The sequence below is a fragment of the Pseudophryne corroboree genome, chromosome 4 (assembly GCF_028390025.1).
Source record: "Pseudophryne corroboree isolate aPseCor3 chromosome 4, aPseCor3.hap2, whole genome shotgun sequence".
NCBI lineage: Eukaryota > Metazoa > Chordata > Amphibia > Anura > Myobatrachidae > Pseudophryne > Pseudophryne corroboree.
The window spans coordinates 253,891,952-253,913,791 of record NC_086447.1 but is presented as its reverse complement, the minus strand read 5'-3'; the positions used below and the strand labels follow the sequence as shown (position 1 = coordinate 253,913,791).

General features: G+C 47.7%; 1 protein-coding gene across 1 annotated transcript in view; it reads left to right on the top strand.

Moving 5' to 3' along the window:
- The window catches only part of EIF2A (eukaryotic translation initiation factor 2A), a 163,992-nt gene that overhangs the window by 111,853 nt on the left and 30,299 nt on the right, over window positions 1-21,840 (top strand). The window contains exons 7-8 of the mRNA XM_063916042.1: window positions 26-99; window positions 21,422-21,566. Coding sequence (XP_063772112.1) covers window positions 26-99; window positions 21,422-21,566 — 219 coding nt within the window. The remainder of the gene's footprint in view (window positions 1-25; window positions 100-21,421; window positions 21,567-21,840) is intronic.

Here is a 21,840-nt window from a genome sequence, read left to right as displayed (position 1 = left end):
ACACCACTCTGTGTTACTTTGCCAGATACCATTGTAAATAAACTGCATATACAGAAAGTGAGTCATTTTGAGTTGTCACCTGGAGGGCATCCCTGCAAGGTATGGTTACCCACTTTTGTTTTTGAATATGTTTGAGTTCTCAAACTCATATTTTTTTTTTTATTTTTTTTTTATACCTGTTTAATAAACTAAACTAATCTAAATGGACTTGGAATGCAACTATAGTGATCCTTTTTTCTATAATATACAACATTACATGTAATAGAAAACTCATCAAAACATATTTGGATAGATCTTAAATTTACATGATTCATATTGCGTTTTCTCCAGTTCAAGATCTGTTGGTAATACCGTTGTCTTCCTTGATTGATGCTTTATACACCGCACTGTCTGTCATTCATATTGCCAAACAACGAACTACTAATAGTAACAAGTAGGACGGTTATGCTGTAATAAAACAGTAACATTTCAAACTTCTGTACAGGCTGTATAACGCCTTCGCTGTTGAGCTAGTTTGGCTTTTTTTCATTGATCTCATGTTCAGTATCCTTAATTATTTATGTGCGACCCACACAAAAGATACACTTTTTTTTTTGTTTTCTTTTTTTATTTAGAAAACTTTGAACTTTCTGAAAATAGCGATAGTTTGCTTATTTCTCTTCACAATGCAAAATCTACCCAAAAAGGGTGAAAGTTTTCTTTTAATTAAAATTGCAAGAAAGTAAACTAAAAGCAATTTTTTTTTTTTTTTTTTTTTAATAACCATCAGCATGAAATACTTTGGTTTCTGCTTCGGCATTAACCTCCTTTCCATAATAGCAAAAAAAGCTGCATTCTACAAGCAGGTTTTCATAACATAATGAAATGTGCACCTGATAATAATGCATGTTTGAATGAAACGCATAATATAGTAGCTCAACAGGAAACCTATGGGTGTTTAAAAAAAAAAAAAAAGGACCTGAAACTTTTATTCCTGTCCTCACGCACTGCTCGTGGTGCTGAAGGGTCTGCCAGATTGTCCTTTATTATGATTAGCCACAGACCCTGTTTTTCGGAACAATTCTACCACAGACAGGATAGTTTTATTTGGTTGTGCAGGTCTCTGAAAATTGTCCTGGAACCCAGTTGTTATGGATGTCAGGGAGGCCATTTCGTAGCTTTGGAAATAATGTTCAACACACCGTGCATGTTCCTGGATGGCGTACTGTGGCATACCTGCTGTCACTCAACATCTACACATAAGATACACATACAAGTTTCAGTTACTTTTGTTTTGTTTTGTTTTTTAAACACCCTGTACCATTTTGAATAATAGACAACTTAATGCACGAAATGAGAGGACTGTGGTGTTTCAGTCGAGAATGTGGGAGATATGGGCGTTAGAACCCTCATCTCTGACTTCTTAACCCTTTCTTTAGCATAGGGCAGTTATTCTCAAACTGTGTGCCTAGGCACCCTGGGGTGCCTTGGAGTTGGTGGTACAGGACCAATTCAAATTATTTCTAGTCGATGTAATAGACAAAACCACTGCTGATGGCTGCCAATTATACAATATGTGGACAACAGAAGCAAATCTTGTCCCTTACCACACAATTGAACATAAGGATGAAATATAAACACAATTTACTTAATTTAATATTTATTTCTAAGTTTTTTAATAAGAAACTTTCGGCCTAGGGGTGCTGTAAAAACAATTCTGATTCTCTAGGGTGCCGTGATTCAAATCCATTTCGGAGCCACTGGCATAGGGTGTGATTATCTAATGGTCACCAGAAAATAACTATTAACCACCTGCCTGGCATTGTCCAGTGTGATGTGGCCGGAGCCATGTGTATGTTACTAGTGACATGTTGCCTGTCGCGTCCCCTGTCGTCTGGAAATGGAGATCCATAGAGCTCCTCTGGCTGCCTGGATCTTCTTGAGTGATGTGCGGTCTCTGACCACTGGTATCACTTCTGGAATCGCGCCCAGAATGCCTTGTGGCTGGCATTCTAGGGCGCAATGTGTGTGGGTGCTTGTGGGAAGAATATGCCCATGATGAGTAGGGGGGTTATAAAATAAGGATAAATTATGCTGGGGGGGGTTTAAAAAAAAAAAAAAAAAAACACTAAATAAAACATTGTCCACAAGGGGGGGGTTGGTTTGTTTATAGAAATGGGCATCTTACAGGTGGTAGGGTTAATAAAGTGGATTTTTTTTTTATGCTAAGGGGTTGCAGGGGTTATACTATTTTCTCTAACGTCCTAAGTGGATGCTGGGACTCCGTAAGGACCATGGGGAATAGCGGCTCCGCAGGAGACTGGGCACAACTAAAAGAAAGCTTTAGACTACTGGTGTGCACTGGCTCCTCCCACTATGACCCTCCTCCAGACTTCAGTTAGATTCTTGTGCCCGGCTGAGCTGGATGCACACTAGGGGCTCTCCTGAGCTCCTAGAAAGAAAGTATATTTAGGTTTTCTCTGACGTCCTAAGTGGATGCTGGGGACTCCGTCAGGACCATGGGGAATAGCGGCTCCGCAGGAGACAGGGCACAAAACTAAAGCTTTAGGATCAGGTGGTGTGTACTGGCTCCTCCCCCTATGACCCTCCTCCAAGCCTCAGTTAGGTTTTTGCGCCCGTCCGAGCAGGGTGCAATCTAGGTGGCTCTCTTAAGGAGCTGCTTAGAAAAAGTTTTTAGGTTTTTTATTTTCAGTGAGTCCTGCTGGCAACAGGCTCACTGCATCGAGGGACTTAGGGGAGAGAAGTTCAACTCACCTGCGTGCAGGATGGATTGGCTTCTTAGGCTACTGGACACCATTAGCTCCAGAGGGAGTCTGAACACAGGTCTCACCCTGGGGTTCGTCCCGGAGCCGCGCCGCCGACCCCCCTTGCAGATGCTGAAGATTGAAGGTCCAGAAACCGGCGGCAGAAGGCTCTTCAGTCTTCTTGAAGGTAGCGCACAGCACTGCAGCTGTGCGCCATTGTTTGTCACACACTTCTCACCAACGGTCACGGAGGGTGCAGGGCGCTGCTGGGGGCGCCCTGGGCAGCAATGTAAATACCTTTTATGGCTAAAAAATACATCACATATAGCCCTTGAGGCTATATGGATGTATTTAACCCCTGCCAGATATTACAAACTACGGGAGAAAAGCCCGCCGGAATAGGGGGCGGGGCTTATTCTCCTCAGCACACAGCGCCATTTTCCTGCTCAGCTCCGCTGTGAGGAAGGCTCCCAGGACTCTCCCCTGCACTGCACTACAGAAACAGGGTAAAACAGAGAGGGGGGGCACTTTTTTGGCGATATTTTATATATTTAAGCTGCTATAAGGATACAACACTTATATAAGGTTGTTCCCATATATATTATAGCGCTTGGGTGTGTGCTGGCAAACTCTCCCTCTGTCTCCCCAAAGGGCTAGTGGGGTCCTGTCTTCGATAAGAGCATTCCCTGTGTGTCTGCTGTGTGTCGGTACGTGTGTGTCGACATGTATGAGGACGATGTTGGTGTGGAGGCAGAGCAATTGCCGGTAATGGTGATGTCACCCCCCAGGGAGTCGACACCGGAATGGATGGCTTTGTTTATGGAATTACGTGATAATGTCAGCACATTACAAAAATCAGTTGACGACATGAGACGGCCGTCAAACCAGTTAGTACCTGCCCAGGCGTCTCAGACACCGTCAGGGGCTGTAAAACGCCCTTTACCTCAGTCGGTCGACACAGACCCAGACACGGACACTGAATCTAGTGTCGACGGTGAAGAAACAAACGTATTTTCCAGTAGGGCCACACGTTATATGATCACGGCAATGAAGGAGGCTTTGCATATCTCTGATACTACAAGTACCACAAAAAGGGGTATTATGTGGGGGGTGAAAAAACTACCTGTAGTTTTTCCTGAATCAGAGGAATTGAATGATGTATGTGATGAAGCGTGGGTTAACCCAGATAGAAAAGTGCTAATTTCAAAAAAGTTATTGGCATTATACCCTTTCCCGCCAGAGGTTAGGGCGCGCTGGGAAACACCCCCTAAGGTGGATAAGGTGCTCACACGCTTATCAAAACAAGTGGCGTTACCGTCTCCTGATACGGCCGCCCTCAAGGATCCAGCTGATAGGAGGCTGGAAACTACCCTAAAGAGTATATACACACATTCTGGTGTTATACTGCGACCAGCCATCGCCTCAGCCTGGATGTGCAGTGCTGGGGTGGTCTGGTCGGATTCCCTGACTGAAAATATTGATACCCTGGATAGGGACAGTATTTTATTGACTATAGAGCAATTAAAGGATGCTTTTCTTTATATGCGAGATGCTCAGAGGGATATTTGCACTCTGGCATCGAGAGTAAGTGCGATGTCCATATCTGCCAGAAGAAGTTTATGGACGCGACAGTGGTCAGGTGATGCGGATTCCAAACGACATATGGAAGTATTGCCGTATAAAGGGGAGGAATTATTTGGCGTAGGTCTATCGGATCTGGTGGCCACGGCAACTGCCGGAAAATCCACCTTTTTACCTCAGACCCCCTCCCAACAGAAAAAGACACCGTCTTTTCAGCCGCAGTCCTTTCGGTCCTATAAGAACAAGAGGGCAAAAGGACAGTCATATCTGCCCCGGGGCAGAGGAAGGGGTAAGAGAGGGCAGCAAGCAGCCCCTGCCCAGGAACAGAAGCCCTCCCAGGGTTCTGCAAAGCCCTCAGCATGACGCTGGGGCTGTACAAGCGGACTCAGGAGCGGTGGGGGGTCGACTCAGGAATTTCAGCGCACAGTGGGCTTGCTCACAGGTGGACCCTTGGATCCTGCAGGTAGTATCTCAGGGTTACAGGTTGGAATTCGAGAAGTCTCCCCCTCGCCGGTTCCTAAAGTCTGCTTTGCCAACGTCTCCCTCAGACAGGGCGACGGTATTGGAAGCCATTCACAAGCTGTTTTCTCAGCAGGTGATAGTCAAGGTACCCCTCCTACAACAGGGAAAGGGGTGTTACTCCACGCTATTTGTGGTACCGAAGCCGGACGGCTCGGTAAGACCTATTCTAAATCTGAAATCTTTGAACCTGTACATACAAAAATTCAAGTTCAAGATGGAATCACTCAGAGCAGTGATAGCGAATCTGGAAGAAGGGGACTTTATGGTGTCCCTGGACATAAAGGATGCTTACCTGCATGTCCCAATTTGCCCTTCACATCAAGGGTACCTCAGGTTCGTGGTGCAAAACTGTCATTATCAGTTTCAGACGCTGCCGTTTGGATTGTCCACGGCACCTCGGGTCTTTACCAAGGTAATGGCCGAAATGATGATTCTTCTGCGAAGAAGAGGCGTATTAATTATCCCTTACTTGGACGATCTCCTGATAAGGGCAAGGTCCAGAGAACAGCTGGAGGACGGAGTAGCACTAACCCAAGTAGTGCTGCAACAACACGGGTGGATTCTGAATTTTCCAAAATCTCAGTTGACCCCGACAACACGTCTGCTGTTCCTGGGAATGATTCTGGACACGGTTCAGAAAAAGGTGTTTCTTCCGGAGGAGAAAGCCAAGGAGTTATCCGAACTTGTCAGGAACCTCCTAAAACCAGGAAAAGTGTCTGTGCATCAATGCACAAGAGTCCTGGGAAAGATGGTGGCTTCTTACGAAGCAATTCCATTCGGCAGATTCCACGCACGAACTTTTCAGTGGGATCTGCTGGACAAATGGTCCGGATCGCATCTGCAGATGCATCAGCGGATAACCTTATCGCCACGGACAAGGGTGTCTCTTCTGTGGTGGTTGCAGAGTGCTCATCTGTTAGAGGGCCGCAGATTCGGCATACAGGACTGGGTCCTGGTGACCACGGATGCCAGTCTGAGAGGCTGGGGAGCGGTCACACAGGGAAGAAACTTCCAGGGAGTATGGTCAAGCCTGGAGATGTCTCTTCATATAAATATACTGGAGCTAAGAGCAATTTACAATGCTCTAAGCCTGGCAAAACCCCTGCTTCAGGGTCAGCCGGTGTTGATCCAGTCGGACAACATCACGGCAGTCGCCCACGTAAACAGACAGGGCGGCACAAGAAGCAGGAGAGCAATGGCAGAAGCTGCAAGGATTCTTCGCTGGGCGGAAGATCATGTGATAGCACTGTCAGCAGTGTTCATTCCGGGAGTAGACAACTGGGAAGCAGACTTCCTCAGCAGACACGATCTACACCCGGGAGAGTTGGGACTTCATCCAGAAGTCTTCCACATGATTGTGAACCGTTGGGAAAAACCAAAGGTGGATATGATGGCGTCTCGCCTCAACAAAAAACTGGACAGGTATTGCGCCAGGTCAAGAGACCCTCAGGCAATAGCTGTGGACGCTCTGGTAACACCGTGGGTGTACCAGTCAGTGTATGTGTTTCCTCCTCTGCCTCTCATACCCAAAGTACTGAGAATTATACGGCAAAGGGGAGTAAGAACGATACTCGTGGCTCCGGATTGGCCAAGAAGAACTTGGTACCCGGAACTTCAGGAGATGCTCACGGAAAATCCGTGGCCTCTACCTCTAAAACGGGACCTGATTCAGCAGGGACCGTGTCTATTCCAAGACTTACCGCGGCTGCGTTTGACGGCATGGCGGTTGAACGCCGAATTCTAAAGGAAAAAGGCATTCCAGAAGAGGTCATTCCTACACTGGTTAAAGCCAGGAAGGAGGTGACTGCACAACATTATCACCGCATTTGGAGAAAATATGTTGCGTGGTGTGAGGCCAGGAAGGCCCCCACGGAGGAATTTCAACTGGGTCGATTCCTACATTTCCTGCAAACAGGATTGTCTATGGGCCTCAAATTGGGGTCCATTAAGGTTCAAATTTCGGCCCTGTCGATTTTCTTCCAGAAAGAATTGGCTTCAGTTCCTGAAGTCCAGACTTTTGTAAAAGGAGTACTACATATACAGCCCCCGGTTGTGCCCCCAGTGGCTCCGTGGGACCTGAATGTAGTTTTGGATTTTCTCAAATCCCATTGGTTTGAGCCACTCAAATCGGTGGATTTGAAATATCTTACATGGAAAGTAACCATGCTACTGGCCCTGGCTTCAGCCAGGAGAGTATCAGAATTGGCGGCTTTATCGTATAAGAGCCCATATCTGATTTTCCATTCGGACAGGGCAGAACTGCGGACGCGTCCTCAGTTTCTGCCTAAGGTGGTGTCAGCGTTTCACCTGAACCAGCCTATTGTGGTGCCTGCGGCTACTAGCGATTTGGAAGATTCCAAGTTGCTGGACGTTGTCAGGGCATTGAAAATATACATTTCAAGGACTGCTGGAGTCAGAAAATCTGACTCGCTGTTTATACTGTATGCACCCAACAAGCTGGGTGCTCCTGCTTCTAAGCAGACGATTGCTCGTTGGATTTGTAGCACAATTCAACTTGCACATTCTGTGGCAGGCCTGCCACAGCCTAAATCTGTCAAGGCCCATTCCACAAGGAAGGTGGGCTCATCCTGGGCGGCTGCCCGAGGGGTCTCGGCATTACAACTCTGCCGAGCAGCTACGTGGTCGGGGGAGAACACGTTTGTAAAATTCTACAAATTTGATACCCTGGCTAAAGAGGACCTCGAGTTCTCTCATTCGGTGCTGCAGAGTCATCCGCACTCTCCCGCCCGTTTGGGAGCTTTGGTATAATCCCCATGGTCCTGACGGAGTCCCCAGCATCCACTTAGGACGTCAGAGAAAATAAGATTTTACTTACCGATAAATCTATTTCTCGTAGTCCGTAGTGGATGCTGGGCGCCCATCCCAAGTGCGGATTGTCTGCAATACTTGTACATAGTTATTGTTGCAAAAAAATCGGGTTGTTATTTGTTGTGAGCCGTCTGTTCAGAGGCTCCTACGTTTGTCATACTGTTAACTGGGTTTAGATCACAAGTTATACGGTGTGATTGGTGTGGCTGGTATGAGTCTTACCCGGGATTCAATATCCTTCCTTATTGTGTACGCTCGTCCGGGCACAGTATCCTAACTGAGGCTTGGAGGAGGGTCATAGGGGGAGGAGCCAGTACACACCACCTGATCCTAAAGCTTTAGTTTTGTGCCCTGTCTCCTGCGGAGCCGCTATTCCCCATGGTCCTGACGGAGTCCCCAGCATCCACTACGGACTACGAGAAATAGATTTATCGGTAAGTAAAATCTTATTTTTTATTTTACAGTGAGATCTGCTGGCAACAGACTCACTGCAGCGAGGGACTAAGGGGAGAAGAAGCGCACCTACCTAACAGGTGGTAGTTTGGGCTTCTTAGGCTACTGGACACCATTAGCTCCAGAGGGATCGACCGCAGGACCCGACCTTGGTGTTCGTTCCCGGAGCCGCGCCGCCGGCCCCCTTACAGAGCCAGAAGCAAGAAGTGTTCCGGAAAATCGGCGGCAGAAGACTTCAGTCTTCAACAAGGTAGCGCACAGCACTGCAGCTGTGCGCCATTGTTCCTCATGCACACCTCACACTCCGGTCACTGATGGGTGCAGGGCGCTGGGGGGGGGCGCCCTGAGGGCAATATAAGACACCTTGGCTGGCAAATCTACACCATATATAGTCAGGAAGGCTAAATAGGTGTAAAAATACCCCTGCCAGAAAAAGCGGGAGAAGTCCGCCGGAAAAGGGGCGGGGCCATCTCCCTCAGCACACTGGCGCCATTTTTCCCTCACAGCTCCGCTGGAAGGACGCACCCTGGCTCTCCCCTGCAGTGTACAAGCTACAGAAGGGTAAAAAGAGAGGGGGGGGCACTAAATTTAGGCGCAGTATATATTATATAAGCAGCTATAAGGGAAAAACACTCATTTATAGTGGGATCCCTGTGTTATATAGCGCTCTGGTGTGTGCTGGCATACTCTCTCTCTGTCTCCCCAAAGGGCTTTGTGGGGTCCTGTCCTCTGTCAGAGCATTCCCTGTGTGTATGCGGTGTGTCGGTACGACTGTGTCGACATGTTTGATGAGGAGGCTTATGTGGAGGCGGAGCAGATGCCGATAAATGTGATGTCACCCCCTGCGGGGTCGACACCTGAGTGGATGGTGCTGTGGAAGGAATTACGCGACAGTGTCGACTCCTTGCATAAAAGGATTGACGACATACCAAATGTGGGACAGCCGGCTTCTCAGCCTGTGCCTGCCCAGGCGTCTCAAAAGCCATCAGGGGCTCTAAAACGCCCGCTACCTCAGATGGCAGACACAGATGTCGACACGGATACTGACTCCAGTGTCGACGACGATGAGACTAATGTAACTTCCAGTAGGGCCACACGTTACATGATTGAGGCAATGAAAAATGTGTTGCACATTTCTGATGTTACCCCCGGTACCACAAAAAAGGGTATTATGTTTGGAGAGAAAAAACTACCAGTAGCTTTTCCTCCATCTGAAGAGTTAAATGAAGTGTGTGAAGAAGCGTGGGCTTCCCCTGATAAGAAACTGGTAATTTCTAAGAGGTTACTAATGGCGTACCCTTTCCCGCCAGAGGATAGGTCACGTTGGGAAACATCCCCTAGGGTGGATAAAGCGCTCACACGCTTGTCAAAGAAGGTGGCACTACCGTCTCCGGATACGGCCGCCCTGAAGGAATCTGCTGATAGAAAGCAGGAGGCTATCCTGAAGTCTATATATACACACACAGGTGTTATACTGAGACCAGCTATTGCTTCAGCATGGATGTGCAGTGCTGCAGCTGCGTGGTCAGATTCCCTGTCGGAAAATATTGATACCTTAGACAGGGACACTATATTGCTAACCGTAGAGCATATTAAAGACGCACTTTTATACATGAGGGATGCACAGAGGGATATTTGCCGGCTGGCATCTAAAATAAGTGCAATGTCCATTTCTGCCAGGAGAGGGTTATGGACTCTGCAGTGGACAGATTCTAAAAGGCACATGGAAGTTCTGCCTTATAAGGGTGAGGAGTTGTTCGGGAATGGTCTCTCGGACCTCGTTTCCACAGCAACAGCTGGGAAGTCTACATTTTTACCCCATGTTCCCTCACAGCCAAAGAAAGCACCGTATTATCAGGTACAGTCCTTTCGGCCCAATAGGGGCAAGCGGGTTAGGGGCGCGTCCTTTCTGCCCAGAGGCAGAGGTAGAGGGAAAAAGCTGCAGCATACAGCCAGTTCCCAGGAGCAAAAGTCCTCCCACGCTTCCTCTAAGTCCACAGCATGACGCTGGGGCTCCACAGGCGGAGCCAAGTACGGTGGGGGCCCGTCTCAAATATTTCAGCAATCAGTCGGCTTGCTCACGGGTGGATCCCTGGATCCTTCAAGTGGTATCTCAGGGGTACAAGCTGGAATTCGAGACGTCTCCCCCCCCCCGCCGTTTCCTCAAATCTGCCTTACCAACCACTCCCTCAGGCAGGGAGGCAGTGTTACAGGCAATTCACAAGCTGTATTCACAACAGGTGATAGTAAAGGTGCCCCTACTTCAACAAGGACGGGGTTACTATTCCACAATGTTTGTGGTACCGAAACCGGACGGTTCGGTGAGACCCATTTTAAATTTGAAATCCTTGAACACATATATAAAAAAATTCAAGTTCAAGATGGAATCGCTCAGGGCGGTTATTGCAAGCCTGGACGAGGGGGATTACATGGTATCACTGGACATCAAGGATGCTTACCTGCATGTCCCCATTTACCATCCTCACCAGGAGTACCTCAGATTTGTGGTACAGGATTGTCATTACCAATTCCAGACGTTGCCGTTCGGTCTATCCACGGCTCCGAGGGTCTTTACCAAGGTAATGGCCGAAATAATGATACTCCTTCGAAAGAAGGGAGTTTTAATTATCCCGTACTTGGACGATCTCCTGATAAAGGCGAGGTCCAGGGAGCAGTTGTTGGTCGGGGTAGCACTATCTCGGAAGGTGCTACAACAGCACGGCTGGATTCTAAATATTCCAAAGTCACAGCTGGTCCCTACGACACGTCTACTGTTCCTGGGGATGGTTCTGGACACAGAACAGAAAAAATTGTTTCTCCCGGAGGAGAAGGCCAAGGAGCTGTCATCTCTAGTCAGAGGCCTTCAAAAACCAAAACAGGTGTCGGTGCATCACTGCACGCGGATCCTGGGAAAGATGGTAGCTTCCTGCGAAGCAATTCCATTCGGCAGGTTCCATGCAAGAACCTTTCAGTGGGACCTGTTGGACAAGTGGTCCGGATCGCATCTTCAGATGCATCGGCTGATAACCCTGTCTCCAAGGACCAGGGTGTCTCTGCTGTGGTGGCTGCAGAGTGCTCATCTTCAAGAGGGCCGCAGATTCGGCATACAGGACTGGGTCCTGGTGACAACGGATGCCAGCCTTCGAGGCTGGGGGGCAGTCACACAGGGAAGAAACTTCCAAGGACTATGGTCAAGTCAGGAGACTTCCCTGCACATAAATATTCTGGAGCTGAGGGCCATTTACAATGCCCTAAGTCAGGCAAAACCCCTGCTTCGAAACCAGCCGGTACTGATCCAGTCAGACAACATCACGGCGGTCGCCCATGTAAACCGACAGGGCGGCACGAGAAGCAGGACGGCGATGGCAGAAGCCACAAGGATTCTCCGATGGGCGGAAAATCACGTGTTAGCACTGTCAGCAGTGTTCATTCCGGGAGTGGACAACTGGGAAGCAGACTTCCTCAGCAGGCACGACCTCCACCCGGGAGAGTGGGGACTTCATCCAGAAGTCTTCCAACTGATTGTAAACCGTTGGGAAAGGCCACAGGTGGACATGATGGCGTCCCGCCTAAACAAAAAGCTAGAAAGATATTGCGCCAGGTCAAGAGACCCGCAGGCGATAGCTGTGGACGCTCTAGTGACACCGTGGGTGTACCGGTCGGTTTATGTGTTCCCTCCTCTTCCTCTCATACCAAAGGTACTGAGGATAATAAGGAGAAGAGGAGTAAGAACTATACTCATTGTTCCGGATTGGCCAAGAAGAGCTTGGTACCCGGAACTTCAAGAAATGTCAGAGGACCCATGGCCTCTGCCGCTCAGACAGGACCTGCTGCAGCAGGGGCCCTGTCTGTTCCAAGACTTACCGCGGCTGCGTTTGACGGCATGGCGGTTGAACACCGGATCCTGAAGGAAAAGGGCATTCCGGAGGAAGTTATTCCTACGCTGATTAAAGCTAGGAAAGAAGTAACCGCAAATCATTATCACCGCATATGGCGAAAATATGTTGCGTGGTGTGAGGCCAGGAAGGCCCCAACGGAGGAATTTCAGCTGGGCCGTTTCCTGCACTTCCTACAGTCAGGGGTGACTATGGGCCTAAAATTGGGTTCCATTAAGGTCCAGATTTCGGCTCTATCGATTTTCTTCCAGAGAGAACTGGCTTCACTACCTGAAGTTCAGACTTTTGTTAAGGGAGTGCTGCATATTCAGCCCCCTTTTGTGCCTCCAGTGGCACCTTGGGATCTCAACGTGGTGTTGGATTTCCTAAAGTCACATTGGTTTGAGCCACTTAAAACCGTGGAATTGAAGTATCTCATGTGGAAAGTGGTCATGTTGTTGGCCTTGGCTTCGGCCAGGCGTGTATCAGAATTGGCGGCTTTGTCATGTAAAAGCCCTTATCGGATTTTCCATATGGATAGGGCAGAATTGAGGACTCGTCCCCAGTTTCTTCCTAAAGTGGTATCAGCTTTTCATCTGAACCAACCTATCGTGGTGCCTGCGGCTACTACAGAGTTGGAGGCTTCCAAGTTGTTGGACGTAGTCAGGGCCCTGAAAATCTATGTTTCCAGGACAGCTGGAGTCAGAAAGACGGACTCGCTATTTATCCTGTATGCGCCCAACAAGTTGGGTGCACCTGCTTCAAAGCAGACTATTGCTCGCTGGATCTGTAGTACGATTCAGCTTGCACATTCTGCGGCTGGACTGCCGCATCCTAACTCAGTAAAAGCCCATTCCACGAGGAAGGTGGGCTCTTCTTGGGCGGCTGCCCGAGGGGTCTCGGCTCTACAACTTTGCCGAGCAGCTACTTGGTCGGGGTCAAACACGTTTGCTAAATTCTACAAGTTTGACACCCTGGCTGAGGAGGACCTAGAGTTTGCCCATTCGGTGCTGCAGAGTCATCCGCGCACTCCCGCCCGTTTGGGAGCTTTGGTATAATCCCCATGGTCCTTACGGAGTCCCAGCATCCACTTAGGACGTTAGAGAAAATAAGAATTTACTCACCGGTAATTCTATTTCTCGTACTCCGTAGTGGATGCTGGGCGCCCATCCCAAGTGCGGATTGTCTGCAATACTTGTATATAGTTATTGCCTAACTAAAGGGTTATTGTTGAGCCATCTGTTGAGAGGCTCAGTTATCATACTGTTAACTGGGTATTGTATCACAAATTATACTGTGTGATTGGTGTGGCTGGTATGAGTCTTACCCGGGATTCAAAATCCTTCCTTATTGTGTCAGCTCTTCCGGGCACAGTATCCTAACTGAAGTCTGGAGGAGGGTCATAGTGGGAGGAGCCAGTGCACACCAGTAGTCTAAAGCTTTCTTTTAGTTTTGCCCAGTCTCCTGCGGAGCCGCTATTTCCCATGGTCCTTACGGAGTCCCAGCATCCACTACGGACTACGAGAAATAGAATTACCGGTGAGTAAATTCTTATTATTAGGGTTTAAGACCACTGGGGGGGGCCTATGGTCATGAGGGGGTGCAAGTCTATATATATATATATATATATATAAAGTTCCACTGTTGCTGAATTGGTAAGCTGCACGTCACTCCATTGTAAAAAAGGTGCTTTTAATGAACTTTTGAATTTAAATACATGGAAAAAACAGCCTGCCCGTCATATCAACGGCTCGTTTCGGGACCTGGCATAGTCCCTTCGTCAGGATTAATTCTGGCTGCTGTAATCAGTGGTGAAAAACATGCTTTCTCTGACGTCCTAGTGGATGCTGGGGACTCCGTAAGGACCATGGGGAATAGACGGCTCCGCAGGAGACTGGGCACATCTAAAGAAAGATTTAGGACTATCTAGTGTGCACTGGCTCCTCCCCCTATGACCCTCCTCCAAGCCTCAGTTAGATTTCTGTGCCCGGCTGAGCTGGATGCACACTAGGGGCTCTCCTGAGCTCCTAGAAGAAAGTATAGTTTAGTTTTTTTATTTTCAGTGAGACCTGCTGGCAACAGGCTCACTGCAACGAGGGACTAAGGGGAGAAGAAGCGAACCTACCTAAGTGGTGGTAGCTTGGGCTTCTTAGGCTACTGGACACCATTAGCTCCAGAGGGATCGAACACAGGACCCGACCTCGTCGTCCGTTCCCGGAGCCGCGCCGCCGTCCCCCTTACAGAGCCAGAAACAAGAAGGTGGTCCGGAAAATCGGCGGCTGAAGACTTCTGTCTTCTCCAAGGTAGCGCACAGCACTGCAGCTGTGCGCCATTGGTCCTCATGCACACCACACACTGCGGTCACTGATGGGTGCAGGGCGCTGGGGGGGGGGGGCGCCCTGAGCAGCAATAATAACACCTTGGCTGGCAAAACTAACACCATATATAGCCCCAGAGGCTATATAGGTGTATATTAACCCCTGCCAGAAACGATAAAATAGCCTTGAGAAAGCCCGCCGAAAAAGGGGCGGAGCCAACTCCCTCAGCACACTGGCGCCATTATTCCCTCACAGCTTCGCTGGAAGGAAGCTCCCTGGCTCTCCCCTGCAGTCCTGCACTACAGAAAGGGTAAAAAAGAGAGGGGGGGCACAATTTAGGCGCAGTATATGTATATTATAGTCAGCTATAGGGGAAAACACTGTATAGTGATATCCCTGTGTTATATAGTGCCCTGGTGTGTGCTGGCATACTCTCCCTCTGTCTCCCCAAAGGGCTTTGTGGGGTTCTGTCCTCTGTAAGAGCATTCCCTGTGTGTCTGCTGTGTGTCGGTACTGCTGTGTCGACATGTATGATGAGGATAATGATGTGGAGGCGGAGCAAATGCCTGTGAATGTGATGTCACCCTCTGCGGGGTCGACACCAGTGTGGATGGACTTATGGAACGATTTACGTGACAGTGTCAGCTCCTTACATAAAAGGTTTGACGACATAGGACAGCCGGCTACTCAGCTTGTGCCTGTCCAAGCGTCTCAAATGTCATCAGGGGCTATAAAACGCCCGCTACCTCAGATGACAGATACAGATGTTGACACGGATACCGACTCCAGTGTCGACGATGATGAGACGAGTGTACCCTCCAATAGATCCACCCGTTATGTGATTGAGGCTATGAAAAATGTATTACACATTTCTGATGATACCCCAGGTACCACAAAAAAGGGTATTATGTTTGGTGAGAAAAATCTACCAGTAGTTTTTCCTGCATCTGACGAATTAAATGATGTGTGTGAGGAAGCGTGGACTTCCCCAGATAAGAAATTGATCATTTCTAAACGGTTAATGGCTGCGTACCCTTTCCCGCCAGAGGATAGGTCACGCTGGGAAACACCCCCTAGGGTAGATAAAGCGCTGACACGCTTATCAAAGAAGGTGGCACTACCGTCTCCGGATACGGCCGCCCTAAAAGAACCTGTTGATAGAAAGCAGGAAAGTACCCTAAAAGCTATATACACACACACTGGCATTATATTGAGACCCGCTATTGCATCAGCTTGGATGTGCAGTGCTGCTGCTGCGTGGTCAGACTCCCTGTCGGAAAACATTGATACCATGGATAGGGACAATATTTTGCTAACGATTGACCATATAAAGACGCGGTCTTATACATGCGTGATGCACAGAGGGATATTTGCCGGCTGGCATCAAAAATAAGCGCTATGTCCATTGCCGCCAGACGGGGGTTATGGACTAGGCAATGGTCAGGTGATGCCGACTCCAAGCGGCACATGGAAGTTTTACCCTATAAAGGGGTGGAACTTTTTGGGGAAGGTCTTTCAGACCTCGTTTCCACAGCTACTGCTGGGAAATCGAATTTTTTGCCACAGGCTACCCCACAGCAAAAGAAAGCACCGTATTATCAGGTACAGTCCTTTCGGCCCCAGAAAAATAAGCGGCTAGAGGCTCATCCTTTCTGCCGAGGGGCAGAGGAAGGGGGAAAAAGCTGCAGCACACAGCTAGTTCCCAGGAGCAGAAGTCCTCCTCTGCGTCCGGTAAGTCCACAGCATGACGCTGGGGCTGTTCAGGCGGAATCGGGAACGGTGGGGGCACATCTCAGGTTTTTCAGCACACAGTGGGCTCTCTCACAGGTGGATCCCTGGGTCCTTCAAGTGGTATCTCAGGGGTACAGGCTGGAATTCGAGACGTCTCCCCCCCGCCGTTTCCTAAAATCTGCCTTGCCGGCAACTCCCTCTGCCAGGGAGGCAGTGTTGGTGGCTATTCAAAAACTGTATTCACAGAAATTGATTGTCAAGGTACCCCTCCTTCAGCAAGGAAAGGGTACTACTCCACAATGTTTGTGGTACCGAAACCGGACGGTTCGGTGAGACCCATCTTAAATTTAAAAGCCTTGAACACTTATATCAAAAGGTTCAAGTTCAAGATGGAATCGCTCAGGGCGGTTATTGCGAGCCTGGAGGAGGGGGATTACATGGTATCCCTGGACATCAAGGATGCGTACCTGCATGTCCCCATTTACCCTCCGCACCAAGAGTACCTCAGATTTGTGGTACAGGACTGTCACTATCAGTTCCAGGCGCTGCCGTTTGGGTTATCCACGGCACCGAGGGTCTTTACCAAGGTTATGGCCGAAATGATGATACTCCTTCGCAAGAAGGGAGTTTTAATTATCCCGTACTTGGACGATCTCCTGATAAAGGCGAAGTCCAAAGAACAGTTGGTAGTGGGGTTGGCACTTTCTCAGGAAGTGCTACAACAGCACGGCTGGATTCTAAACATTCCAAAGTCACAGCTGGTCCCGACGACACGTCTTCTGTTCCTGGGAATGATTCTGGACACAGACCAGAAAAGAGTGTTTCTTCCACTGGAAAAAGCCGAGGAATTGTCATCTCTGGTCAGAGACATCCTAAAACCAGGAAAAGTGTCGGTACATCAATGCACACGAGTCCTGGGAAAAATGGTAGCTTCGTACGAAGCAATTCCATTCGGAAGGTTCCACGCAAGGACGTTCCAGTGGGACCTGTTGGACAAATGGTCCGGGTCCCATCTCTAGATGCAACAGCGGATAACCCTATCAGCCAGAACCAGGGTGTCGCTGCTGTGGTGGCTGCAGAGGGCTCATCTACTAGAGGGCCGCAGATTCGGAATACAGGACTGGGTCCTGGTGACCACGGATGCCAGCCTTCGGGGCTGGGGGGCAGTCACAAAGGGAAGAAATTTCCAAGGACTGTGGTCAGATCAGGAGATTTCTCTTCACATAAATATCCTGGAGCTAAGGGCCATTTACAATGCCCTAAGCCAGGCAAGACCCCTGCTTCAAAACCAGCCGGTACTGATCCAGTCAGACAACATCACGGCGGTCGCCCATGTAAACAGACAGGGCGGCACGAGAAGCAGGATGGCAGAAGTCTTCCAAATGCTGGTCAACCGGTGGGAAAAACCACAGGTAGACATGATGGCGTCCCGCCACAACAAGAAGTTGACAAGATATTGCGCCCGGTCAAGAGACCCTCAGGCGATAGCGGTGGACGCTCTAGTGACACCATGGGTGTATCAGTCGGTTTATGTGTTTCCTCCTCTACCTCTCATACCCAAGGTACTGAGAATAATAAGAAGGCGAGGAGTGAAAACCATACTCGTGGTTCCGGATTGGCCAAGAAGAGCTTGGTACCCGGAACTTAAAGAGGTGCTTACAGAGGACCCTTGGCCTCTGCCGCTCAGACAAGACCTGCTGCAGCAGGGACCCTGTCTGTTCCAAGACTTACCGCGGCTGCGTTTGACGGCATGGCGGTTGAACACCGGATCCTGAAGGAAAAGGGTATTCCGGAGGAAGTCATCCCTACCCTGATCAAAGCCAGGAAGGATGTCACCGCAAGACATTATCACCGCATTTGGCGAAGATATGTTGCTTGGTGTGAGGCCATGAAGGCCCCGACGGAGGAATTTCACCTGGGTCGATTCCTGCACTTCCTGCAAGCAGGGGTGACGTTGGGCCTCAAATTGGGGTCCATAAAGGTCCAGATTTCGTCTCTGTCGATTTTCTTCCAAAAAGAACTGGCTTCACTGCCTGAAGTTCAGACTTTTGTCAAAGGAGTACTGCATATTCAGCCTCCTTTTGTGCCCCTAGTGGCACCTTGGGATCTCAATGTGGTTTTGGCATTCCTGAAATCACATTGGTTCGAACCACTTAAGACTGTGGATTTAAAATATCTCACGTGGAAAGTGGTCATGCTGTTGGCCCTGGCGTCGGCCAGGCGGGTTTCAGAATTGGCGGCTTTGTCTTGTAAAAGCCCTTATCTGATTTTCCAGATGGATAGGGCAGAATTGAGGACTTGTCCTCAGTTTCTCCCAAAGGTGGTCTCAGCTTTTCACTTGAACCAACCTATTGTGGTGCCTGCGGCTACTAGGGACTTGGAGGATTCCAAGTTGCTGGACGTAGTCAGGGCCCTAAAAATTTATATTTCCAGGACGGCTGGAGTCAGAAAGACTGACTCGCTGTTTATCCTGTATGCACCCACTAAGCTGGGTGCTCCTGCTTCTAAGCAGTCTATTGCGCGCTGGATTTGTAGCACTATTCAGCTGGCGCATTCTGCGGTAGGCTTACCGCAGCCTAAATCTGTAAAAGCCCATTCCACACGGAAGGGGGCTCATCTTGGGCGGCTGCCCGAGGGGTCTCGGCTTTACAACTTTGCCGAGCAGCTACTTGGTCGGGGGCAAACACGTTTGCAAAATTCTACAAATTTGATACCCTGGCTGAGGAGGACATGGAATTCTCTCATTCGGTGCTGCAGAGTCATCCGCACTCTCCCGCCCGTTTGGGAGCTTTGGTATAATCCCCATGGTCCTTACGGAGTCCCCAGCATCCACTAGGACGTCAGAGAAAATAAGAATTTACTCACCGGTAATTCTATTTCTCGTAGTCCGTAGTGGATGCTGGGCGCCCATCCCAAGTGCGAATTGTCTGCAATACCTGTACATAGTTATTGTTACAAAAATCGGGTTTTGTTGTGAGCCATCTCTTCAGAGGCTCCATTTGTTATCATACTGTTAACCGGGGTTCCTATCACGTGTTATATGGTGTGATTGGTGTGGCTGGTATGAGTCTTACCCGGGATTCAAAAATCCTTCCTTATTGTGTCAGCTCTTCCGGGCACAGTTCCTAACTGAGGCTTGGAGGAGGGTCATAGGGGGAGGAGCCAGTGCACACCAGATAGTCCTAAATCTTTCTTTAGATGTGCCCAGTCTCCTGCGGAGCCGTCTATTCCCCATGGTCCTTACGGAGTCCCCAGCATCCACTACGGACTGCGAGAAATAGAAATACCGGTGAGTAAATTCTTATTTTTCACAGCATGTTTTTCATCACTGATTACAGCAGCCAGATTTAATCCTGACGAAGGGACTATGCCAGGTCCCGAAACGAGCTGTTGATATGACGGGCAGGCTGTTTTTTCCATGTATTTAAATTCAAAAGTTAATTAAAAGCACCTTTTTTACAATGGAGTGACGTGCAGCTTGCTAATTCAGCAACAGTGGAACGTATACATTATAGCACGAGCACCCAGCATTACCAATACCAGCAAGGGAGTGCTGGATCATCCAAGATATATATATATATATATATATATATATATATATATTTGCAGAAATGAACCGTCACTCGTTGCTGTGTAGGAGTGCGAATGGTGCCTTCAGTAAATGAATAATAGCATGTGGAGAGACTGCGGCACTCGAAATTAATGAAAGTAAAAATGCTGTTTATTGAATAAACTCCGTCATATTCTTGCCATGCTAGGCCTAGCATGGCAAGAATATGACGGAGTTTATTCAATAAACAGCATTTTTACTTTCATTAATTTCGAGTGCCGCAGTCTCTCCACATGCTATATATATATATATATATATATATATATATATATATAATTTTTTTAAAATATTTTAAGATGTTAGTAAATATATTTTTTACACTTTAATAAAATGAAAAAGTAAATTTATGATCGGTTTTGCAGGGCAAAATAGTCAGTTAAGTGGTTACGAGACACATTGTTTAAAAGCGTGTACTACTCCCTTCTTTCAGAAGAGGGTTCCTCCGAGTGTGTGGGTTCCAGGATTTTAATACTCTCTCTCCTAGTTCCTGGATTTTAAAATATCCTGCAGTGTTCATCCTTAATTATGTAATTGGTGGTGCTACATGATGATGCAACTAAGCCCTGCCTCCTCCTTGGAACTTATGATATTAACTATGAGGTATGAGGGGGAGTAAGTTGTTACCACCCTCCCATTTTACCCCCTGCACTGCAGTGATAGGGATATATGTATATATAAAAACAGACCCTAAAAACACACTAAAACCAATATACAGTAGTAAACTATACATAGTTTGGATGGGCCTCTTTACCAGAAGGAATGAAGGCAGAAAAGTGAATATTGTTTAAAATGAATTCTAAAGTTGCACATCGTGATGACAGACCCGAGCTCAACAAGTTGTTGCCGACGCATCATTTTGATAATAATATCATGTAATTGTCTCAGATTCCTTGGCTAATTAATTCAAACAAGGTACAGAATAAGCCCAGTCAGATACAGGCCTTGTATAACAAGAGTTTATAATTAAAGGCCTATGTTACCAACTCTGGAGCTCAGAATGACGGAATCCATCTCCAGTTTTACTACCCTACATTGACATGTTTAGCTGCTGAGATCTTAGGCCCAGTAACCGTATAACAAAGCCATGTCAGTGTGGTTGGCAGATGAATGCACACACAAGCAGATATCATTTTTGTGAGGATCCATATTTTTGGGCACTTTGTTCATTTTGGGGCCCATGCACATTGATCCAATCCATCCAGTTTACCTAGATTCCTACTTGATACACAGAATAGTAGTTATTAACCCATCACAGATGCATGTAAGGGAGGGGTTAATCTATGCAAGAAAAAAAAACCAAAACCAAAATTTATCACACTGCAATGGACCAGCAAGAGAGACAAGCATTCTATGTGATAATAAAGTGCTAAAATCTTAGACATATATTTGCAAATATATGTAAGCCCCACCCACGGCAAAGGCTCTGTTAGTGCTACACGAGTAACCAGCCTCCAGACTCATCTGAAACACACTAGTCATGCAAGAGATCTGGCTGCCATTGGGTAGACTTTGTCCAAAGATGTGGCACCCTACATAGGCAACTTTGGGCATAAAAGAAGCAGCCCCATCTGGATTTGGAAAACTTTATACTACACTAACGTGTTAGAAAGGGTTTAATATATTGTTAGGCAGCTAATATGAAAGTGAAACTACTTAGAGTTAATCATTCTCAGTTAACACATATTCATGCTTTTTTCAGTGTTTACAACACACTTGCAAAGAACAAAATGAAAGTCTAGTAAAATTTCACCTATCTAGGTAGCTGTTTATGTTCCTGGAAGCAAAGGTGCTCCGTCATTTGTGAGGCTGTACCAGTACCCGAACTTCAGTGGGCCCAACTCTGCTCTTGCAAATAAAAGTTTCTTCAAAGCAGACAGAGTGACAATGTTGTGGAATTCAAAAGGTAAGACTCGCTAGATGCACACTTTTTCCATTTAAATCACATTGCTGCACTCCAGGCATAATTCTTTCAGAAAATCATGTCCTCTCTGTGTATGATATATTCAGTACAATTAAATTTTTTAAAGATCACTCACCTCAGATCAGGTGTTACTAATGAAACAGTGGCATTATCCTTCAAAGAAACTGCAGGCAGTAATTATACTTAAATTCAATTAGCTAGTTACAGTGTCCTCTAAATACATGACTGTACACTTATCTATTGAAAGTCTATAATG